At 38.1% G+C, this 24,909-nt stretch overlaps 1 protein-coding gene and 5 non-coding genes across 7 annotated transcripts; all 6 read right to left on the minus strand.

Moving 5' to 3' along the window:
* Positions 1 to 1,817: 1,817 nt before the first annotated feature.
* On the minus strand, positions 1,818 to 24,722 carry LOC120342922 (heterogeneous nuclear ribonucleoprotein A1-like). 2 transcript variants are annotated; one of them, XM_039411970.2, is made up of 15 exons: positions 24,596 to 24,722; positions 22,564 to 22,751; positions 20,208 to 20,328; positions 18,648 to 18,735; positions 17,238 to 17,360; positions 16,603 to 16,692; positions 14,943 to 14,984; positions 14,629 to 14,661; positions 12,455 to 12,505; positions 11,419 to 11,484; positions 10,427 to 10,462; positions 7,720 to 7,791; positions 6,342 to 6,467; positions 4,510 to 4,686; positions 1,818 to 2,894 (listed from the first exon to the last, which is right to left on the minus strand). In XM_039411970.2, exons 1-14 carry the CDS (start codon positions 24,599 to 24,601, stop codon positions 4,553 to 4,555), a joined length of 1,176 nt encoding a protein of 391 aa, XP_039267904.2. In that variant the 5' UTR covers positions 24,602 to 24,722; the 3' UTR covers positions 1,818 to 2,894; positions 4,510 to 4,552. The 2 variants fall into 2 exon arrangements, with proteins under 2 accessions (XP_039267904.2, XP_039267906.2); XM_039411972.2 differs by lacking the exon at positions 14,629 to 14,661.
* On the minus strand, positions 5,340 to 5,407 carry LOC120343585 (small nucleolar RNA SNORD31). The gene has a single exon (XR_005569646.1). It is a non-coding gene; the product is annotated as a small nucleolar RNA SNORD31 (small nucleolar RNA).
* LOC120343586 (small nucleolar RNA SNORD31) lies at positions 7,071 to 7,138 on the minus strand. The gene has a single exon (XR_005569647.2). It is a non-coding gene; the product is annotated as a small nucleolar RNA SNORD31 (small nucleolar RNA).
* Positions 10,868 to 10,928, minus strand: LOC120343582 (small nucleolar RNA SNORD31). Its single transcript, XR_005569643.2, has one exon. It is a non-coding gene; the product is annotated as a small nucleolar RNA SNORD31 (small nucleolar RNA).
* Positions 11,768 to 11,834, minus strand: LOC120343584 (small nucleolar RNA SNORD31). The gene has a single exon (XR_005569645.2). It is a non-coding gene; the product is annotated as a small nucleolar RNA SNORD31 (small nucleolar RNA).
* Positions 13,878 to 13,943, minus strand: LOC120343583 (small nucleolar RNA SNORD31). Its single transcript, XR_005569644.2, has one exon. It is a non-coding gene; the product is annotated as a small nucleolar RNA SNORD31 (small nucleolar RNA).
* Positions 24,723 to 24,909: the final 187 nt, after the last annotated feature.

Here is a 24,909-nt window from a genome sequence, read left to right on the forward strand (position 1 = left end):
GTACCGGTAAGCGCACGTGATTGAAAAATTTTAATAAAAAACGATGTTTTTTTATTAAAAAACACGTAAACCAGTTGATAATCGACAGCACTATGAAAATAAGCATAATTTTTTTCAATAGTAACGTATAAGACACGGGGGAATTTATATCGAAATTTGAGGTAGAAACATGTTGGTATATCGCATACTAAAGCGGCACGGTGTATTGTGTATATTAAATTGTGAAATATTGTTGCCCGATCGATACCACTTTTTACTTGGTCTTTATATATAGATGTCAGCTTGACTGTATTGTATCTGGCATTCAATAATTCCTTCATACTTTTAAACTCCTCATCGTGTCGAAACTACACAAAATGCAACCTTCAACGGAAAAAGACCTTTTTGTGGCTCACTCAATTAACTGATGGCTCTAAATCAGCATATTGCAAACTGTGCAAATCGACTATTTCTTCAAGAGTTTTCAAATATGACAAATCATGCAGTTTTGATTAATGAGATCTGGCAACGCTGGCCGTGAGTAATGTGTGCAGAGTCTTAGACACTTTCTCGGTGTCAAAACTATTTTTAATTCGTAAATAAATCGACGATAAAGACAGTTTTAGGCTAGGCGGGTCTCCACTCCGCAGTCGTAAAGCAATAGATCCAGATGACAGCCGGCCACGCTGCATGTCGGTCGTATCGAAAGGACTCTAAGATATTCAGGCCGACAAACACAAGTGGCGGCGGCCCTTGCATATTCTCAAGTTCAGCCTTGATCCCTGTATACGTACGGACAAGTGAGCCAACGTTCTTGTTTATACCGTCCATTCTATGCAAGAACATATATTTTCATACTATATTGCTCGTTTGCCTGAACAGGTTTTTAAAAAACGATTTGATCGGTCATTTCAATTCCCAACTACAGTATTCAAAATGCTGGGATCAAACAACCCACGAAACGGCGCACTGAACTGGACGTACGCAACAGAAAAGCACTTCCTTTTGCAACGTGTCCTCCCGTGCAAAACAATAAAACTGATTTTTCACGGACCATACTTCATAAGTAACTCAATCCCAAGACAAAAGTCTTAGTTGGTGTAACATTTTGAAAATATGGTATCTACAAAAAAAAATGACCGATCAACCAGAGCAGGGATACTCAACTGGCGGGCCGAATCCGGACCTTTCGGGTATTCGATTCGTGCATATTCTTTATTTGGGATCCTTAGCCCCACCTTTGAAGTTTCCTTTTATAAAATCACTTTTATAGATAACGCCATAACAAACAATCTTGATTAGCTAATAATCATTAGGTCGGCCGAGAAATTAAGTGTTTAAAGATGCCGAAATATAATTTCTGGAAAGTCCGGACCCAAATATTTTTGAAGTTTTGTATGCGGACCTTCGGTAAAAATAGTTGAGTAGCCCTGATCTATTGTAGGCCTTTGGCAGACAAAAAACCAAGCGCTAGTCACGAGTTGAAATAAAAACCATAAAGATGAACTAAGCAGTCGAAATCTCCAACGTACGGACACAAACTACTCAATTTCTATCACTTGCATTTTAGGGCGCTCCCGAAGTATGGCGCCCAACCTGAACCACATACTATGTTCAGGTTGTACGCCATCTTGGTGTACATATTTCCTGAGGTCCCATTTTAGTACGTTCCTCGCTTTAATTAGCGACGTTTTCACTAGTATATTTATTGCCCAGAGGGTCGGATTTGTTATCCTTGCAAAGACTCCGGGCTCTTCTGGCGACGTCACTCAACTATATCAGTGTTCTTTTTCCCTCTTCGTTTGGTTCAAATCAAGTGTTTGAAAATATAACAAAACTTCTTTCAGAAAGTTTATTACATGGCGAAAAAGGACGTAAAAATTGAGAGAAATAAGTCAGCTTGAAATTTAAGCTTCAAACACATTAAGCATAAAACGCGCAAGTTCACAGAGACGCAGTGGGATAAGAAATATATTTCACGATGACAAGGTGCATGGGCAGGGGGCTGAATATGCTTCTGAAAAAGGTAGGGAAATGAAAATTATGATACAAATTTACAGACTTTACAGTATTTCGGGCCTTGAATTGCTACTGCTTCCTTTATAGAAAAGGAAGATTATTTAAATGTAGCAGCATGGTACAGATTTTGAAATCGTAATATCCATTTGGAAGTATTTTCAACAGGCTTTTTAGCTACTACTACTACTCCGGTAGACAACATAACGCATTAACAGGGACTTTCAAATTACCGTATTTTTGCCAAAAATATCTGTTTTATTCAGTCCCACAAATTTTGTTCTAGTCTTTGTCTACAGCTAACCAGGTAAAAACGAAGGTTAACTTATTTTGCCTACAAATATCATATAGAACCACTAATGACGTCAGGAATGGAATTTGTCATTTCATAAAAATCCAATATTAATAAATAGTCAAAGGATCAAAGTTTTGGCTATAATCCGGTTCTAAAGAGATCGATTCAGTGATTTTGAAATAAACCCCTCGATGTAGGGACAAAGTTGAAACGCTGAACCATAAATAATCAGAAATTGATCCCACATTCTAATGAGATATATCAAAGAAAAAAATTTCATCATCTAGGGACAACTCCCTAACAGTATTGATTATTCACAAATAGTCAAATAGATCAACTCCATATTTTATTGACATAATCCCTTAAACTAGGGATTTGGGAGAAAATTCCCTCAATCTAGGGACAAATCCCTAAAAGTTGGTTTCTGCTCATTCTCTAACCCTACAGGGTTAATGTTGAAATCTTCCTATCGTTGTCTCCTACTCTTATCATCAATTTATCGTTTGAAGTTGCCTATTTCTACAGGATTCGTTGAATAAGTTTGCTAGCTGAAGCCCTAGGCTAGTGGAAGCCTTAACAATCTGATGACACCTACTTTCCCTACCTGTGAAAAACGATAAATAAACTAGGTAGTACAAAATCTAGGAATTTTTACAAGGAGAGAAGAGATTTCGAATCTTGGATCGGAATTGGCTTTCTACTAACAGCCACTTATATGCGAAGAGGTCTCGAGATTTAGATGTTTTTGATTAGTTTTCCAAGTTTGGGACCTGGTTAAACCTATCTTCAATCAGCAACCCAATTGCAGAGAGCTCACGGGAGAAGGACGTTCACAAATTATGGGAGTCATGATAGGTGATTTTTAATATAGTTTTCCAAATCTATGATCTCAACAAGGCTATCTATTTGAGCAGCCATTAAATGCTGGGAGTTGGGTTTCATTTTGAAACCAGAATTCAATCAAATGAAGTGAAAATACATAGGGTGTCCTTCCCAAGGTTTCCACCCTCTTTGCAATCGAAAAAATTCATTACTATAGGACATATTATGAACACCCTGGATACATATACTTACTAAATCCATAAAAGCTTAGCTCGGCCATTTAATCAAGTTTTTATTCTAATTTAAGACAACGGTTTGAGCCAAAATACATTTTTTCACATCCCAGTAAGGCACTGGTGAAACTTTTAAATGTCAACGCGTAGTGTTCGCGTCCAATTTTATCGTTTTATAATTATGTCTTCTGAATCAACTCAGTTAAATTGAGAAAAAATTCCAATATTATGAAGCTCAAATTGAAACATATTTCAGGCCAAGATTTTTAATTATCAATTTGTAATGTTAGTGTCCAATTTTAACCTTTTAAAAATTTAGACTTCCGAATGGTACTTAAATTTGTATAAAAAAAATTTCGGTGCTCCCGAAGTATGCGAACCAAGATGGCAGACATCGGAACGTAACATGGGTAACAGGTTAGGGGTAATTTTTTTCCAATTTTAGTCCTATTATCAGTTCGAAGACTAGCCAAGAGCCTCCCGTAGTATTTATACTTAAAATTATGGCCTAACCCTAACTTAGTACACATATTACATTCCGATGTCCACCATCTTGGTTCGCATACTTCGGGAGCCCCAAAATTTCAATATTGGGAACTTTCAATTTAAATTATTTAGACATTCGCAGCCATACTTACCAGCTTGCAGTGTTGCCACATCCATTCACTTTCTTTGCAAAAAGGCAAGGGTTATACAAAAGAGCGAACAAAACTCACTTTTCCAAATGTGCAAAAAATGTATTTAAATTTGATGTTTTGGGAATTTGGTATTTTTGAATGTATGATCTAGATATACACGCAACAATAAAAAAGACTTTGCTTTTCTAGTAACTATATGTATCGCCTTTATCTGAACAATTTGTCCCAAAACTTTTCTAATCTTTGAAAAGATAAATATTTGAAATCGAGGTTTTCTCAGGGGTGTTTATCCATCTCAAAAAACTATTTTTAGTTGGCACTTGCAACAGGCATAAAATCCCTACGACCCAAAGGCAAAAAAAGCAAACCCAAGGCTGAAATTTAGAATACCAGGCCAAAATTTTGAGCCAGTTAAATAGAAATGTCTTTTAGAAGCTGCATCTAATGGTGCAAAGATGTTATGAAGATTTACAGTTACGTATACGTAACTGGTTGAGCGAACTTCACTGGGGTAACACATTCTCACCTTTTTCAGAAATTTGTATCGCTTGTTGAATTGGAATGATGCATTAGTATCTATTGTATCCACCGCCACCTCCGCTTCCACTATAACCTCCACCTTGCCCATATCCACCGCCTTGCCCCCCTGCATATCCACCACCATAACTACCTCCGCCGCCTCCTCCACTGCTTCCATAACCACCTTTGGGAAAAAAGGATTTGTTAATGCAAAAGGAAAGCCTTTTACCGCAAAATGGAAAATCGTTTCAATGCAAAATTAAAGCGAGAGAAATATTGGGAAACCAGTTATGCAGGGGCGAGAGTCGTTCAAGCATCCGGTCCGGCTATGGCCGATATATATCGGCGGTTTACTGCCGATATGATATATCGGCTAACACGCAATATCGGCCCGATATATCGATCAAGCTCTATTTGAGACTGAGAAGTAAATAAATGGAGTTGATTTTAACAGCGGTTCCAAAACTTTTTATATCTTAACCTCTAAATCGAATTACCAAATGCTCAACTAACCCTTTCATAACAAAAGAGCGAAGCTCAAATGTATGGACACGAAAGCTAAAACGACGTCCCATGGATATGCAAAGAGAGCCGCCATGTTTAATGATTTACAAACTTTTCTAATATTGTTTCCTCTGAATCGAATTACCAAAATATTAATTACTCCTTTCAGAATAATACAGGTAAAACTGAATTGTTACGAATAAACACATGCTTAAAATGTGATAATGACGTAACAATTGGCAGTATCTAGAACGCAAAAATGTAGGACTGCCCACAGGCTGCGGTTTGGAAACCACTGATCTAAGTTGAGTGGAATAAAAAGGAGGATCCAAGCATTGATCAGAAAACCTGTCAGTCATATTGGAATCAGACTGGGGCGGTAGTTTATCATCATTTGGAAGCTTGGTTAGTGGCTATGGGTTATTTCAGGGGTATGCAACTAGTTTATCATCATTACTTATCGATTTTAATCCGTAAGTATGTTGATAGATATTTGTCAGTTTGTCTGTTAGATGCACGCGATATCTTACGAAAGCGAGGTTAAATCTGCTCCAGATTTTGCATGTGCATTCATCATATGTCGGACCAGAAGCCTATTAATTTTGGATGAATTATGTCGTATAATTAGCGAGGTATTAATTAATTAGTGATGGGACATAAGGTGTCACTGTGGAGTAAGAACGCTGTTTTGGTGGATCCCCTAACTTTCGATCAATAAGTCTTCGGTCTCTGACCGATATTCTTGTTGAAAGCTTGGTGTGACAAGAGGCTGCTGAAGTAAGATATCTATTTCAGAGATGCCGTGCAAGACAAGGACTGTTAGAGAACACTTGACATAGTTCAGGCAAGTCCTCTGCTTGTGTACGGTTTTGTTTTAGAAGAAAATGTTCTTTGACTGTACCGTTCAACTTTCTAGTGCAATGGTTCTCATAAGTGGGGCGTGTAGACAATTTTTTGAGGGGGCGGTGAAGCTGATTAAAAATAAAAATATTGTTAGATTTAATCTTGCCCGCCTTATTTTGGATATTTACGTTCCATCCACGTATTTTCAACGCGTTTTTTGAATAAAACATACTTTCTCCTTACTGTTTGGTATTTGTAGCTTATTGTTAGCTAGTTATTTTTGATGTGGGCGAGACTTGACAAACTGTAAAAAGGGGGTGTGGATGAAAAAGTTTGAGAAGCGCTGACATAGAATATGGGGCGCGAGGCTTGACAAATTCTTAAAGGACTTAAAAAGTTCGTAAACCACCATTTCAGTAGGAGCAGCAAAGCCTTCTGCTTGTATAGAGCCTTGTTCAGAGAAAAATATGGATTATAAAAAGACTTCCATGCCTCCATAAGGTCCTGATGATCTTTGGCTGTATTGTCCTGTTTTCATTGGTCCATAACTTGTGGATCCTCCGCCATAACTCGACCCGTAGGCAGATCCTCCATATCCATTCCCATCAGCTCCATAACCTGAACCAGAGAGAAATTTGAATATTACAAAATTAAGCGTGATGAAATATAGGTGCTCCCGTAGTATGTGAACCAAGATGACGCACAACCTGAACACAGTATGTGTACTAGGTTAGGGTTATCAGGTTGTGTAACATACTAGAGGAGCGCTGAAATATGTACAAGTCGCAATAGCTTTTGACATTCTTGTAGTTGTCAAAAACTTCGCTCAGAGATCAATCTCCTCCGCTCCCGAAGTATGTGCACCAAAATGACGCACAACTTGAACCCTAATCTGGTACACATACTATGTTGTTGTACACTATGGTTGTTTGCCATCTTGGTGCAAATACTACGGGAGCTCCCAATCTTCCTCATTTCTGAATGATGAGTACGCGTGACCTTGTAATCATTGTATCAGCTAGCAGGTCTGGCCAGAGGCTAGAAAACTTGGGTTTTCATGAGTTTTGGGGCTTATTAAAAAGCGTTTCAAGCTATGCATGATAAGGGTAAATGCTTTTTGTACATTTTAATGGGGGTGGGGGGGGAGGGGTTTCCATCCCCCTGTTCATGTATAGTGCCTTGTTTACAGCAAAAGTGAAAGTAAAAAAACTTTGCTCCAAGCATTTTTCAGAAAACCTGTCAGTCATATTGGAATCAGACTGGGGCGGTAGTTTATCATCATTTTAAGCTTGGTTGGGGACTACGGTTTATTTCAGGGGTGTGCAACTTCAGTAGTACAGTAGGGCCAGATACAAATAACAGGGTGAAACTGCGGGCTGCACCTTCATTTAACATTGGCTTTCTAGTGGTTACAGGCACAAAAATTTAGGTTATTGATCATGATATACGTTGTTCGCATCACTCAAGCTGTCAGGGCAGCATTGTAACGCCACAGGCATACATAAAAAAAAATTTGGAATCGGGTATAGGCTCGGAATTACTCACACGAAACAGATTTAAACTAAAAACAACTAGAGCAGGGCATCCCACAAACTTGTAAGCTCGCAATCACCCTCCAATATGTTAAAATTATCCGCAACCCTATTCACATTTAAAATGCAAGACAGTTGGAAATATGCAAGCGTGACGCTGCTCTAATCCTATCTAATAATAGTGTTTCGAATCAAAAGTCCTAAAAAAGTGCAATACACGTAGTACTTCGTGTGAAATTGGTGTACTCTTGAGGCCCCCAAAATCCATTGGTGCCCCCAAGGCAGGCTCAAGACACCCATTTTTGGAATCCCTGAACTAGAGAGCACATTTCACATACCTCCACTATATCCACCACCTCCTCCTGCAGCACCTCCATACCCTTCATATCCACCGCTGAAGCCGCCATAACCTGGAATAGTAAAAAATGTAATATTACTTCTCACTTAATGTTTTTCAGCCGTGCTGGGAACTAGGGCGGGTGTGGGCAAGTTATGACTCACGGAAGTGTCTCCTCCGACCAGGGTCGTAGCCAGAAATTTTCAAAGGGGGGGGGGGGTTCTGATTTTTTTTTTTTTTGCTAAGTTAGATTGAAACAGCTTGCGGGTTCGATCAAACGCTGGAATACGCGTGTTTTTAACAGAAAATTGATTATATTTTTGTTACATTTGAAAAAAAAAGGGGGGGGGGTCGACCCGCAAAACCACCCCCTGGCTACGCCACTGCACCCGACCCACATGTGCCTAGTTTTATGTATATAAAATTTCAGTTGAAAATATCGATGAAAATCACGTCATATTTCGAAATTCTTTGGGTTTGCATCTCTAAGCAAAGTTACAAGTCAATTGCCCAAGATTTACTGGAACCAGGGATGGCCAATACCGAATAGTTCACTATTTCGAATACATTCGAAATTATTTTTTTCGAATATGAAATTTCGAATACTTCGCAAATAAAATCCACTAATTGAAGCTAATCTAAATGTATGTAGGAATTTCCATACAATAAGCAATGGAATAACTGCTATCTACAAGTTACAACCTATCTATATTACAAGGCATTTCATATTTGCAGATTATTGCAGTATATATTTTATATACCATGAGTCATGTTAACAGAATTAAATTAATACGACAATAGTGGTATCGATGATAGATTTGAATATTTGCGCAACACAAAATCACCCTAGTAAAACTCCTATACTTTTACATACCAACCATTATCCGAATTATTTGTCGAAAAGCAGGATAAAGTATGAGGTATTTTTCCGAGTTGTGACAATTTTTTCTTGAGTACAAAAATACGAATCAAAAATTAATTATATTTGGGAACTTTACCACACATTTTGAGTCCGCAGATCGCCGTTGTATTTTGTAGCTACGAAAGTAGGAATCAAAAATTAATATTAATCACGAGTTTGCCACACAATTTATGTCCACAGATTGCCGTGATATTGTGCCGAATATAATTAGTTTTGATTCTTATTTTCGTACTCACAAGTCGGAAAAATAATTTATATATTATCCCGCTCTTTGGAACTTATTTGGATAATGGTTGCCATTGGTTTGCATTTAAAAGTATGGACTTTTTACTAGGATGATTTTGTGCTGCGCAAAATATTCGAATCCATGACCGATACCACTATTTAAAATGCCTTACCGTGTTAATTCAATTCTATTATCATAACTCAAATATTGGTAAATTGGGCAGTTTACCACACATTTGAAGGCCACAGATCGCCGTTGCTGTTTAGAATTATTAGTTTTATTATTTTGTAAACACGAATCCGAAATTAATTATAATTGGGCAGTTTACCACATATTTCATGTCCACAAATACCCGTTGTATTTGGCATTAATACTTTCATTATTTTATCAATATGAAAATAGGAATCAATATTTATTAATATCGGTCAGTTTACCACACATTTTATGTCCACAGATTGTCGATACAACCATGAGTTACGTTGAACAGAATTAAATTAATACGGCATGACATTTTAAATGCCGGTACCAGTCATGGATTGGATTATTTTGCGAAACAAAAAATCACCCTGGTAAAGGATCGATACTTTTAACTATCGTTATCAGAATTATTTGCCACAAATTATTTTCTAATAAATCGACTTGTTTTTCCAACTAATAAGTCCACATGGCAAATAGGACGATGTCTATTTTTAGCACTCAAAAAAGGGGTTTTTCCATATAGGCCTCCAATAAGACGGGTAGAAAAAATCGCTAATAATTTTATATGTTTAGAACCAGATCATGTTAGTTTGGTAGAATCATACTCACTGAATTAACTATTTTTAACAATTGAGCTGTAAATTTAAGTTGTAAAGCGGCAATCATTTTGGACAACCTAATAACCGGAATGTTGAAATAATTTTGGAATGTGATAAGTGTAAGGTCCACGGGTTATTTCACAGCTGTTTTTCCTGTCCCTGTCGTGTTTTGCTGAATCGGCAAAACGAAAGGGTCACAAATCACTTTATCTTGGTGGCCGTGTTTCTCTTTAAAGTAACGATAACCAGCCTTCGATTAAGTATCATGATTGGCAGACCCTAAGACCCAAATATAAGGTTACACAAATCATGCTTGAGAAGACTCATGCGAATGATAAGCTGGCCACATAGAAATAAAATAAACATACTTTCTCAATTTCTCGACGTAATGGAAATGAATTTGTAAATTAAAAGCCTCGTACACGAATGTCGGCAATGTCCACCAACGCAAACGTGTCGCAACACTATGCGACGTACGGTCGCACAGAATATAAACAATCAAAGTGCCGATTCTATTTCATCGTCATTACGTGAGACAGCGTAAAAAGTCGTTTAAAGATTTCCGTAAAACGAAACACCACGTTTACGGCGAAAAAAGGCTACTATTCGGAATTATTCGAAAATCAGCCGAAAAGGTATTCGAATACTTTGATATTCGAATACATTCGAATATTCGATTCGTTTTGGACAACCCTGACTGGAACTATTTATAATCATGGTTGTGCATTAGATTTATTGAAGAAAGAACTAAAGTTAAACTTACTACTTCCTCCTCCATAGCCGCCTCCGCCATATCCACCTGTGAATAAGAAAAAAATAAAAAACTCAGCATATTTGAATAGTAATAGATGACAGGACGACGGTTTCCTTAATCACTATCAGCTTCTTCTCTAAAGCCTTGCTGTAAAACGGTTGTTCTCAACCTTTTACTTAACATGTGCCACTTCAATGTTTTGGGTCTGGCCGCGTACCACCGACAAAAGCCGATTTATGGGGTGGTGAACAATGGCACAAAAATCGCGCTATGGGAGTATTTTATGATGTTGCACAATATCATTTGTGACGTAACACTCAATACAAAGGAGAACGACCTCTTGAAAAGATGAAGTGGTAGCGCTATAAACGAGGTTTAGCGAATACATACGGTATGGACGAAAAAGCGGTGCCGGCAAATTAAAGCCAACTTAAAGGTTAATTGTTGAAACTTGATAAACCTATCAGTCATAAATATCAGACTGGGGCGGTAGTATTTCATCATGAGCAATTGGGTTTTTGGAGTCGATTCTAATTCAGGTAAAACTTTTCAGATTACAGGAGTAGCAAATATCAATGACATTTGCGAAATCCCCTGCCAGCGAATTGCCATAACAGTTTTAAGAATCTAAGGCTGAAATCGCAAGCTATCCCCCCCCCCAGGGTATGTTAAAAAGTTTGTAAAATCATGCTATTATAATCCGTTTACCAAATAAGTTGGATGACAAGATGTTCATCTATTAACTTAATTTCAAAATGAGCATCCCGTCTTGGCGAATGGGTTGAAACAGCAGTGAATAGACTTGTGGAAATGGGAGAAGACTAACAAAATGTTTTTCATAGATTAAAATGCCCCCCATGTCTTCCGACAGCAACTTAGCAATTAGAACTGTTAGAACCCTTTCCTTTTTGGCCCTTACATTGGGGATATAAACTCAACTTTGAGACTCAAAATTGTTTTGGTCTCCAAACCTCTATTATCAAAACCAAATATCTACTCACCTCCACCATATCCGCCACCGCTATCACCATAACCTCCGTATCCACCACCTCCTCCGCGTCCACCTGCTGATATAATAAAAGAAATATTTAGGAACTAGTTATGAAAATGGTTTCAATCTAGGCACACCGAACTGGGGGTCGCAAACCTTGCAAAGTGGGCGCACAACAGATTTTTGGGGTCGCAAAGAGCATACCCATTTCACACAAAGTAATATAGTACTTTTTAGACTTTCCATTCGAACGGGAGCTCATCTGGGAACCGCTGCGCTACGTGTCCAAACAAATGATACATTGGTTGTTGCTTTCGGAGATCATTCAAACACTAGAAGACGTCTAGAATGCATTCTTGCTTCGTTCAGAAAACCTATCAGTCATAGTGAATCAGACTGGGGCGGTAATTTATCATCATTTGGAAGCAAGTTGACAAGAAGAGGAGTGCCAGCATCAATTCGATGACAAGATATTTATAGCTGCCCTATCGTTAATATCGGGTTTTGAAAGTGGGCACGATAGACTAGAGTAGAGCTACTCAACTGGCGGACTGCAGTTCGAATCCTGACCTTTCGAGTGCTAAACTTGAACCGCAAGTCGCTAAAAGACTTAATTTTATTTATTTTCAGGCGTGGTATGGGGACGAATATTTTACAATATCCCATGCGCTCACCTACACAACGGAAGCCTTGTCATACCGGTACCCAAGCGCAATATTGAGAATTGCTCTTTTACCGTCAAACGATGCATTTGAAATTTTGTTTTAAAGTTAAATTATATTCTTGGAATGACCGGACCCGGGTAAACTGTAAATTTTGCGCACAAATCTTCGACGAAAATAGTTGAAACATCAGACTTAACTGGTTGGCATTACAGGTCATATTCTGGGGTCCATAGCTTTACCCAGTGTGTGTGTAGTGCAATGGGTAGGCAAACGCTGAATCGGAATGATCACGGTGTTACCAAGCAGAAGTTGCTTGAGCAGAACCTTGTCGTAGAAAAAGCAGCTGTCGCTAGATATAACCTACACGCAATTTGCACTCACCTCTTCCGCCATATCCATTGGATCCTCCTCCACCATATCCACCCCCACCACCTAAGAACAAAAATGGCAATCAGATTTGGGCGTCAACATAATGGAAACTCCTTGGAAGACAAAATTTTCATTTTATTAGTACAAATGTGCTTAAATAAAACTTTCAAATTTCAACCAAAATTAGATAAAGCATTCATAGAGGTTTCAAAATTCAAACTGAAGTATCAAAATCACAAGTTCTATTTTTGAATCTTTAATACTTTTATCACAATCAGTCAAAGAAGTATCCCAGTTTTTCGAACTATAGGGCAGTGGTTCTCAATCTTTTGAGCAGCGCCCCCTATTTAGAATTTGTCAAGTCTCGCGGCCCACCCCAAAAATAACACAATAAAATCACAACAGCTCTCTGCAATCTTTAAACAATAAAGAAAAGTAAATATCCAAAATAAGACGGCAAAATGGAATCTAACAAATATTTTTAATTTTATTAATTAGCTTCAAGCCTGCTCAAAAAATTGTCTATGCTCCATTTTGTGGGGGGGAGCCCAACTGTTTGAGAACTACTGCTATTGGGATATATAAAATTACTAAATGAATAATACTCGATAGCAGGTAATTAGTCCTCATCCTTCTACTCTCAGAGGCTACATCTACATGTTCATGGCCTTCACTTCACTCTCTTAAAACCATCTCAGAATGTTATAGATGGGTCTCTTTTACTACATAGTTTGATTGTATAAAGTTGGGTACTCCCAAAGTATGTGAACCAAGATGGCAGACACCGGAACGTAATACGTGTACCAGGTTAGGGTTAGGCTTGCAATTTTTCCTTATTTTAGTTCTATTACGAGTTCGAGGACTAGCCAAGTGACTCCCGTAGTATTTGTCTCTAAAATTATGGCCTAACCCTAACCTGGTACACATACTATGTTCCGGTGTCCTCCATCTTGGTTCACATACTTCAGGAGTACCTTAAATTGTCATAGAATTTCTCCTAAATCATGTTAGAATGCCGGAGCTTCAAGCGATCCACATAACCTTGGTTTAGAGCGGGGAAATATTTGGGTGAAACTGCGGGCCGCACCTTAATATACATTATATTGTGACATGCGTTCTTTGCACAAGCTAGCTATTAAGGCATTGTAAAGTCATAAGCATAGATTGGACTCAGGTATAGGCTAGCCGATGCAAATGGATTAGAATTACTCGCAGCTAACAAATTACATTAAAAACTCGTCTCGCGGTCCGCACAATTTTTCCTTGAGGGCTGTATTTGGCTTGCAGGCTGTACACCCCTGGTTTAGAGCAAATTTTGTTTCAGAAATGACAGATTTAAGAAAATGGGTTCCCTTTTGCTCTAGGCAAGTGTGCATAATCCTGCTTCAAATAAACTACTCCAAAAAAATTATAGACGTCTAGAATGCATTCTTGCTTTCTTCAGAAAACCTATCAGTCATAGCAAATCAGACTGGGGCGGTAATTTATCATCATTTGGAAGCAAGTTGACAAGAAGAGAAGTGCCAGCATCAATTTGATGGAAAGATATTAATAGCTGCCCTGCCGTTAATATTAAGTTCAAAAGTGGGCACCAGTGTTTGCTATTAGCGCACCCTACCCCACCAATGAATTGGGTAAACAAATGCTGAACTAGGAAAATTGGACTGGTATAAGCTTCACAACACAATGGGGATTGGAATTACTCGCACCTGAGAAATTGAATCAAAAACTATTTTCGCGGGCTGCACATTATTCAAAACTGGCACTTCTCCGTGAGCCACACAACTTTCCTGTGAGAAACGCATTTGGACGACAGTCTGCACACCCCTGGTTTAGAGCAATTTCCTTTAAAAACGTGACAGAATGCAAAAAATGGGTTTTCTTCAGCTCTAAGTGTGCATAACCAGTGGTGGAATTCAAATTTTTCGTCAACCAGTCTCTCACAAAAGTCATATTTTTCAGCGGTTCTGTTACAAACAGAACATTGACAGTAACCAGTAATGCTAACCAGTTCGCTGATCTCATAAAATTCTGTGAGACGGTTCTATAGAACCGGTGCGAACTAGCTGAATCCCACCACTGTGCATAACTCGAGCTTCGAGCAAACTCCTCAAAAAAAAAAAAAAATCCGAATCTGAATACTAATAAACTATTATTTAAATAAACATAACCTAGCAGTGACCTACCGAAGCCTCCACCTCCGTAGCCTCCATAACCACCTGTTCAGAGAAGAAAAAGAAAAACCCTAAGTATCTTCCTTAAACGTGATCTAACAAAATAAAAAAGGAAACCTAATTTACAAAAATAACAGTTTGATTGATGCTAGCGAACCCCCCTTTAAGATTTAAAACTCATAATAGCTTTATGGTTCGAATGTTAAACTTAACCAAGTAGGCACATTAGAGATCCCTTGTTCAAATCTGTCTGCCATTTTTATACAGTATGGTCGCTAGAAAACTAGAAAATTTTACAAACAGCTAAATTTTACAAGTTGACTCACCACCTCCACCAGAATAGCCATCTCGTTGCGCTTTTACTTCAGCTGTAAAGAGAATAGGAGTGTTGAACTAGCGGTAGAGATTTTGTTCCAGGCACGGAAGAAAATTAAGGGGGCTCCCGAAGTATGCGAACCAAGATTGCGGACATCGGAATGTAATATATGTACTAGGTTAGGCCATAATTTTAGGTATAAATACTACGGGAGGCTCTTGGCTAGTCTTCGAACTGATAATAGGACTAAAATAAGAAGAATTGGAAAGAAATTATCGCCTAACCCTAACCTGTTACCCATGTTACGATCCGATGTCCGCCATCTTGGTTCGCATACTTCGGGAGCACCAAATTAAGATATCACGGTAGGAAAGCATAAGAAGTTCATGCATTACCAAACATCAAACTTTGCGATACTTCATAGGTATACAATTACTTCAAAACCAAATATGGAATGAACAATAAAATTTACTAGAAAATAAAACTTGAAAAGTCCTCATTCTTTTCAATTTCATTGCTTGACAAGGTTATTTCACAGATACCGTATTTGCTCGTTTTGTAGCCCGGGCCCATATTTTTTTCAACCAACTCACTAACCGGGCCCTTATTCAAGCGCTGGCGCTTGTTATTTTCGATTATTACAATAATTAATATATTGTTATTTCCAGTTCTCAAGTATGATTTAAACGAGAATAACAAATATTTTGACTTTTTCTATGCGCCGCCGGTACAGATCCGCAAATAAAGAAAAGCTTTGCGACGCCCTATCAATATTGAAACGGCGCACTCGGGCGTCGCAGCGCCCAGTTTGAGAACCATGGTGTTACGTAATCAATGCTATCTGTTATGTACTTGGACGCGAGTGTTATCGAATTTTGTTGAAAACACATGCGACCTAAGAAAATTTTCATGCTACCAATTTGGGGTTGTGATCCATAGCTTTGGATCAGGTATGGATTATCAGATTTTTTGAAATAACCTAATACAGGGAGTCCTAGGGTTACGATGGTCGCGACTTACGCTGTTTCGAAGTTATGAACGCGCACTCCATAACGCTGTTTCGAAGTTACGAACGCGTACTTCATAACGCTGTTTTGAGGTTGCGAACGCGCACTCAATAATATTGTTTCGAGGTTACGAACGCACTCTATAAAAATATGAAAAATAATACTGTACAGTATTTGCTTTTCTTCATGTGATATGAAACTGTTTTTTTAATAAATAATTTTTTGCATTATTTGTACATTTTATTACAGTACCATACTTTACAATACAGTACGGTATGTATAGAGTAATTTATGTATAATGTTCCGACTCACACCGCAATTCGAGTTACACCGTGTCTCAAGAACGGAACAACGTCGTAAGTTGAGGACTCCCTGTATATCTTTTCCAAATAAATTGAAATTCAGAATTGCAAGCATGAACTACTACAGCGTTTTCCAACCGGGGTCCCCAGAGTAGATTATTGAGAGTGTTGAGAATGAAATGTTTGAACATAACGGGATTCGGAATAACACTATAAATACCACTGGAATGATAAACAGTGGATCATGAAATCTAAAAGCCTCTGGGACGAGGACACATACCATAGAAGGTTACTGAACTACTATTTGTTAATAGGAAATTGAAATTACAGACTTTGACTAATTCAACACAAAAAGCCTCACCGTCTGCCTTGGCTTTGTCCATCTCAGCCCTTGATAAAGCTTTCTTGACTTCGCACCGACAACCCGGAATTACTTCGTGATGCCTCTTGGCTAAACAGAAAGAAAACATGTGATAAAAACAGAAAGAAAACATGTGATGAAATTGAATTACCGCCACCTAACATGGCACCATAGCCGAGGGATCTAAAGATGTTACTAGTTACGTGGCAAAGCGAGGGTTTTATTTGGTTAACGTTCGTCAAGATTGCTACAAATTGTACTTTTTTCCTATTTTAGTATAGCAGTAATGCTTGAGTTAATAAAAGTCTAGAAAACTGTCTAAATGAGTTTTCCTCAAATAGTTTCACTACACATACCATATAATTACTTAGCAGTACAGGGCTGGACCTGTGCTAGCATCAATGGTGAAAGAGCATGGTTCCAACCCTTTGCCTGGCTAATCCCCAGGACATAAGGTAGTCAATGAGTATCTGAGAGATATTTCCTATTCATCAGTGGCTGATGCACAAAAATTGGTGCTTCTAAGTATTCGTACCAAGATGGCGCACAACCTAAATAATAACTCCTTGGACATCAGTGGCTGCTTGTACAAAGCCTTATTTAGGGTGAAGAAGATGAAAGCCACATCAACTTACCGACAAGTTTATCCACAGTATCAAAATCTGCAAATGTGATGAAACCAAACCCTCTTGATTTGGTGGTTCCCCTTTCTTTCATTATTTCTATCGTGTCTATGACACCGAATTGTTCAAAGTAACCTGGTAAAGTAAAAAAAGAGTTCTGAGAAGTCAAGCCCAATAGACCTAATTCATTAAAAACCCATCCTACACGCAAAAAAAAAAGTGATGTAAAAAACCAATTTTAACATTAGCTCTTATGGGGAATGTGATCACCAGAGCAGAAATTTACATTTTTTGTAATTTTCTAGACATCTTTCATTGTATAAGTGAGCAGTTTTGAAGATAGAATATCTTTTTAAAATCTTTTCTTAATATTTTTAGCATGATAAACATGGTCAAGATTTTTGATAATCGTTCACTGAAATTTTAATGAGCGCAGTGTTTCCGATGACGACATTCTCATCATACCATGACATTCTGCCAACGCTCTGCTCTGTGGGATATGCGGCCAGGGTTGTCCAAAACGAATCGAATATTCAAATACCTTTTCGGCTGATTTTCGAATAATTCCGAATCACTTTTCTTTTTGCACGTAGGATGGGTCTTTAAAGAATACGGTCTATTATAAGTGAAGAGTGAGAATGGGAGCGATGCTATAACATAGAGATGGGCCAGGTTCTTGAACCAGGGGCCAAAAATCTTGCCTACCTAGACTGGCGGGCCTTGTAAGTGTGACGTAAAAAGTTACATTTTATAAACAATATTTACAGTGTTATGAAGCAGAGGAGGAAAACAATAATCCTCGTGCCAGAAGTAAATTTAACTGCAATCTCAACAAATTCTTTGAGCTATTTTAGCTGAAGCATCAAAATTTGATTTTAGTTTGGTTGTGGCAGCATCAGGCGGGCCAAATTGAATTACCCAACGGGCCTGATTTGACCCGCTCGGCCACACAAGCCCGATTATTTAACTGTATTTGCAAGCCCGAGCCCTAAGCAAACCGGAATTTCATATTTTATTTAGGAGTTCTTTGAATTCCACACATAGTTTAGGTATATATTTTTTATAAACATATTTTTATTTAAAGAAGTGCGCGATAGAGAAGCCCGACCTGACCCGATCGTAATGATTGACATTTCAGGCACAACCTGGCTTGAATTTCAGGTATAGTCGGGCTTCCGATCTTAACTCTACTGCTAAGCCCCCGTGACAATTCTAAGCTCAAATCAGGCTAATCTATTTTTACTAATTCCTCGAATTCGTGCAACAATCAATTTTTTTTATAAGATGCTATATCTGGCACTTCTCTCTAACAAAGTCCTATAAAAGCAGCTCCATCTGTTATATTGAGCTTAGCTTTAGCTCCACCAAGCTGCCACGGCTCCAAGCTACAACTACCCATCCAGCTTATGACATTAAAATTACCTCTGATATCTTCTTCAGCAAGTTGGTCTTTCAAACCTCCAATGAAAATCTTTTTAACAGAAACATGGGCGCCAGGTTTATCAGATTCCTGAAAAAAAAAAATTAGATTAGCAAAACTTTGAACATGAATTAAATTGGATACTCATTACTTATCGATTTTAATCGGTAAGTATGTTGATAGGTATTTGTCTGTCTGTCTGTTAGATGCACGCGATATCTCACGAAAGCGAGATTGAATCTGCTCCAGATTTTGCATGTGCATTCATCATATGTCGGATCAGAAGCCTATTGATTTTGGATGAATTATGTCGTATAATTAGCAAGTTATTAAAAAATTAGTGATGGGACACAAGGTTTCACTAAGGAGTAAGAGCGCTGTTTTGGAGGATTCCCTAACTCTCGATCGATAAGTCTTCGGTCACTGACCGATATTCTTGTTTTTACTTTTGCTACAGAATCTTGCGTTATACGCATACGAATCTACTTGCACAGAGGCATAGCGCAAAGAACGGTAGTTGATTTCGAGTGGACCATGGAAACTAGAATGTGAGTCGTTCATGGATACGATTCCCGCTGTTTCAAAGTATAATAAAATAACACACATTTTCGATTTGGAGTCCTAAAACATAGGGTATTTATATATAAAAAAAAGATAAGTCTATAAGGTTTCAGTAACTCCCGCATTTAAGCAGTCACTGACAAGTTTCCCCAGATACGAATCTCTCATTTTTAGGTGTACATGACCTCAATTCGAGCAAACTTTCTCAGAAGCAAATCATTAATGGTGGAAGTACTACTACTACTGTAAGTTACTTCAACGCTGTTATCGCTTGTAACTTAGCTTAGATATAAATATTTTTGCTGCAGAGTATGCGCAGGGGCTTAGCCAGGATTTTCCAAGAAGGCTCTGAAATTCTAATTGCAAAGTTAGATCATAACAGCCTGCAGGTCCGGTCGGGAGTGTAAAACATGGGCTTTCAAGAATCTAGACCAGGGGTTCCCAAATCCGGCCCGCATAACGATTTAAAATGGCCCGCCGAGCTTGAATGAAATAGTGTGGAAGTTAGTGCAACAGATTTTGTTTCACCTTTTTGCATTCTAGATAGCGCCAAGTGTTACGCCATTATCACACTTTAAACACGTGTTTTTATCGTAACAATTCAATTAAAGCGTTATCTCAGTTATTCGTACCTGTATTATGATTACATGGGGCAGTAATTTAGTTATGAACCATAAAAGCTTAGACATGCCACAAACTTTCGGGCGCTACACTCTTCCGGCCAGCGGTCAATTAAGTTTGGGAACCCCTGATCTACACGGTCTTGAGCAGGGGAGGGCAACATACGCCCTGCAGGCCGGACCCGATGAGATTTTGACTATTTATTTTAAAGTTTAAACTTTACTTTAAACGCAATTTATAACTTTCTTTCTTGCATTAGCGAATAAATATGTGATTAAAATATTGAATACTATTCATGTAATAGAGGGCGGCGTTAATGACCCCCATGGGCACGCATGACTTTACTTTGAAACGACTCTCTGAAAAAATATATTCCATACTTCTCGTGATACTGCTCTCTTGACATCGACAGGTCTTCCTTGAAGTTCATGGGGTCGATTATTCATGCATTCATCTGCTTCTTGCTCTGTTTCATAAGTTACAAACCCAAATCCCTTCGACCTGAACAGAGGTGGGTTATTGTGAGAAAAATAAAGTACGAGGCAGGCAGAGATTTACCGTATTTATTCGCAAATACGCCGAGTTTAAAACTGAAAAAAAAAGTTGCCCAACTAAGGGACCGTCTTATGCGCGCATAACTCAAGTAGCACCAAAAAATCGGCTCCTTCGCGCATCGAGACTTTGATCACGCAACGAAATGATATAATGCTGACTTACAGTAATTGCAACAGCTACAAACCATGCTTAATTCTCACGATAAAGAGCGTGCACGCACACACCACACACGCGATCGCTTGTTTAGGTGTGATTGTCTGATCATAAACGTGACCGCTTGTATTTGATTAAATTTAATTGTATCTTTTGCATAAGAGCAACAGCATTGATCTACCAGCCGTCTCGTGGTCAAAACGTTATCATTTGTGTACAAGTAAGAATCAGATAGAAGTTTCAGGTAGAATAATACTCACAGCATTAATTCTTAACAATACAACTGTAATTTCAATCATTTTGAACAACCATTTACGGTAACTGAAAGGTTGAAATAACATATGATTATGATGTGATAAATACTGTGCTGTACGTCCATGGATTAGGCAACAGCTGTGTTTTCCGTTTTTTCCTGAATCAGCAAAACGGAAGGGTTATAAATCAATCACTTTATTTCGTGGTAGCCGTTTTCTTTCGTTATCGGGCAGGGAGTGCTTCATCGCACCGGCCATGTTTTTGTTTTTAGGATTAAGACAAATAACAGCTGGTATACAAAGTCAATTAAATAATCGGCAGACACTTTGGCATACATTATAAAATATATCAGCCCATATATGAAGCTCACACAAATCATGTTTGAGAAGACTTGCGAAAAATAACCAAATGTATTGCCGTGTCCGCTCAGGATATCTCGACTACCTTAATATAAAATAATGGTTGTAAAATATTTTCAATCAAAAACGTCCTCACGTTATACGTTTGGTACTTCAGGTCGGCGCTGATTTAATTCCTTTCATGTTGGTAGTAATTTATTTGTGCCGCAAAGGGCTGTCTTCTATTACGATAAAACAGAAAATATAATAATCGAAAATTGTTTTAATCAAAATGTGGACAGCGGCGCTAGAATGTGTGTGCCATATACAAGAAGGTAGCGAATCGCGATATTTGAATATTAAATTTGAATTGAACATCATTGACTGTAATAGAGGCGTGCGCCGTGTTACGATTTGTGGAAACGGCGTATATGCGAATTCTTATAAATTCACTATTTCGAAGCTGTTATTAGGGAGTCGGCTTATCCGCGTGATAGGCGTATAGTCGAGAAAATACGGTATGTATCAAATCAACAATTAAAAACATTTCAAATTGAGAACAACTGATTCGAATCAAGCTTAGTGCTTGACAATAAAAGTAATTGAATATTTGAATGCAATTAAATTGGGGGCAGAAATCAAATATATTTTACTTAATTAAATGATTGGGCAGTGGTTTAAAAGACAAATCATATACTCATGAAATTCTAAATTAGGAGCAGTACTTCTACATGGACAGCTGATCATAGCAGCATAATGTAACATGGCAAGCATAGCGCACGTAAGCGAATTGGACTTATGATATGATCAATATACTGTGGGAAGCGAATGCTCAAATTATAACGGTCAATTTTGAATAGGCCTATATCGAAAAAACAATTTATTAAATAGTTGGAATGACATACTGAACACAACTCGCTTATTCTCAGAAAAATCTGACAAAATTTGGAGCTAAATTGATGAGTCAATTTCGACTTTTTTGATTAAAATATACATAAATATTAGTTCTTACATAATAATTACACTAATGAAGCGGTATTACACTAGTGCGTCGCAACCAGTTGCTAAGTGCGTCATAGAACCCCACAGAATTGTGTTAAACATAATTACAATAGATGCCTAACGCTTAGAACGATTCCCAAACCAGCAAGCCAATGTAATATCGCGAGCTGCATCTGGTGAACAGCGTTGGGTAAACATGAGTGATTTTTTTAGCATTTCGAAGAAAAATCAGACGGAGGGAGAAGAGTTGACTATTGTGTCTTTATCCCCCAGACTAAATTTAATATAAAAGCAATATTTTATCGTGTGAGTGCACTGTGAACCTCACCCCCGATAATTTGGCGCCTACAGAACAAAAGTTTGGGAACCGCTGCACCAATGCATATTCTTGTACAAAAAAAAAAATATATCTAGAGTCATTCATTTTATCCACCTTTGAGTGTGTGAATTTTTATCTTTTATAACAACAGAGTCTGTAATTTTTCCGTATTGCGCAAAATAATCTTTTAAACTTTCATCGGTCGTATCCCATGATATTCCTCCTACAAATAATTTTCTACTTTGTTCCTCTTCGTTACCAAACCGCCTTCCACCGCCTCCGCCTCGTCCACCACCTCGTCCCTGAAACGAGAGAAAGATAATTTTATAAAAAATTTTTATGTCTGAAGAGTGAAGTAGACGTCAGGCTATTCAGATTTCTAGGATTACAGGTTCAGGCTTCTTGCTTTCCAAACAAAGCTGAATGCCAGCGACCTTCAACGAAAATAGGGCACAGTTTACAAATTCCAAAAATGTCCCGTCATTTGGTTCAATAAAACAATTATGTCTTACAAACGAGGGGCGTCTGGAACGACGACGGATGTGTCAGACGCGCCATGCTTGCCTCGATAATATTCTAAATTATTCGTGGCCCTCTTGTGACCAAAATTGTTGTTTTTTTGCTAAAAACTCTCGAATGCAACGGTAGGGTAGGGTGGCTTACCCACTTTGCGACCACGACCTATTTGCGACAATCAACTTCATCGATTAAATTAATGCCGAAAAAATTAACGAACCGCGGCAATATTTCTCATGCGTTATCGTCCACTCATCCCTCGTAGCTCTGCGAAATTACACTAAAATGCAGCCACAAACAAAAAAGTTATGACCGAAAACGCGACTGAAGAAAAAAAAACGGACCATTTTTCCTACCCAACTACCCATTGTTCCTTTAAAAAAGCTTGAAAATCCATACAAATATAGGAGATAAAGTGATGGAACTTGGCAGGAGGGTAGAGTTGCGTTTCTTTTAACCATCTTTATAAAGTTTCGCGTTTCTACATATAAAGGAGGGGGAATAGGGGGGTGCGCATTTCCAATACGTCGATAACATCTTTGTCGACCAATTTGCCACCATCGTGTTTTTGTCTGTTTGATTGCTGTGATGCTGTGCTTTGTTTATAATTAGACAAATTTTGTTCGAAATAACCGTGTCCTTGAAATATATGACGGTCAGAAATGCAATAAGAAGCCCATTTTTTTTAAGCATGGCTGCGTATGCCCTGGTCTCGACGCAGCAGAAGCGATGTTCAAGGCTTAAAATCCGTGGTCGCACACTGGTCGTTCGGTCGCAAAAATGTCTTCAGAGTGTCGTACTTTAGTGGTTTATATAGCTTTAACCCCTGGTCGTAGAAAGTTAATTCGAGGTTTAGCATGTAGAATAAATGACAATGCACCTACGGTGAAAAAATTAACGGGTTAGAAATATTGGTTTTTGTTTTATAGCCGTTTGAATGAAATTGTCTGCAGACTGGCTACACCACCCTAGTAATTTTTTTCCTTCAGTAAATCGGATTATTCTTTCCAAGAGGAATTCAATCACGTATTGAGATTGCGCTTCTTTTTAGTTTTATTGCGCAACTTCATTTTACCAATACAGAGACAACAATGTCCAGACGTCCCCAAAAAAGGGATCTGTTCATCTGCAAAATGGGATTCTCTGAAACGAGACAATGTCGCTCGATCTGTAAAGTGTGCAGTACTGCAAACCTGAAAGCCAGAGACCTTCTGACCTTTCAGCCTTCAAAGAGCATTTCCAACAGACATTTAAAATATTTTCTATCATTTGAAAATAAGAAAACTAACAAACACCAGAAACTTAGCAGAGAAACGACAAACACTTTCCGGTCAATGTAAACACCTTTTTGCATTTATTCAATTTTAGTCTATCTGGCGAAAGCTTAGAATGAATACATCTCTACATTTTGAATCTTGGGATTTCAAGTGCAGCAGTGTGTTACAGCTCAACTTGTCAACATAAAAATATAGACTACCACGACCCGAAAACGGTACGGTAACGTTAAAACCGCATCATCCAGCTACTGGTATCGATAAGTAAAACTAAAAGGATATATTAATAAACGAAAGGCAGTAAATACCAAACAAAACATCGAAAAGTTCAGAAGAAATGAACGAAAATAACTTACCGACATGTTTATAAATTTTCTGAAAATGAGTCGAACCAGCCCGAAGGAAAGAGAAGTGCTGAATGAAACGCGTGATGAATATCAAACTCCCGGATGTTAAAAAGCGCTATAATGAAAACGAATTTAAAAAATTGCATTCAAGAAAACTGTATGCGCGTCGAATAAAACAGTTATAAACAAATTTGAATGCTAATTTATACATTAAATATTTTTATATTTTTTGTAAATACCTAATATTCAAAATTAAGAAAGTTTCAAACATTTTGATGACGTCACTCGCACGTTCAAACATTGCGGCGCGAAGCGTGATCCGC

The sequence above is a fragment of the Styela clava genome, chromosome 3, assembly GCF_964204865.1.
Source record: "Styela clava chromosome 3, kaStyClav1.hap1.2, whole genome shotgun sequence".
Lineage (NCBI taxonomy): Eukaryota > Metazoa > Chordata > Ascidiacea > Stolidobranchia > Styelidae > Styela > Styela clava.

Coding starts and splice junctions, on each gene's coding strand:
- LOC120342922 (XM_039411970.2), bottom strand. Junction 10,463..11,418: donor CGGTGGCGGATATGGTGGAG/GTGAGTAGATAT, acceptor TCTTATTCACAG/GTGGATATGGCGGAGGCGGC. Junction 7,792..10,426: donor CGGCTATGGAGGAGGAAGTA/GTAAGTTTAACT, acceptor TTACTATTCCAG/GTTATGGCGGCTTCAGCGGT.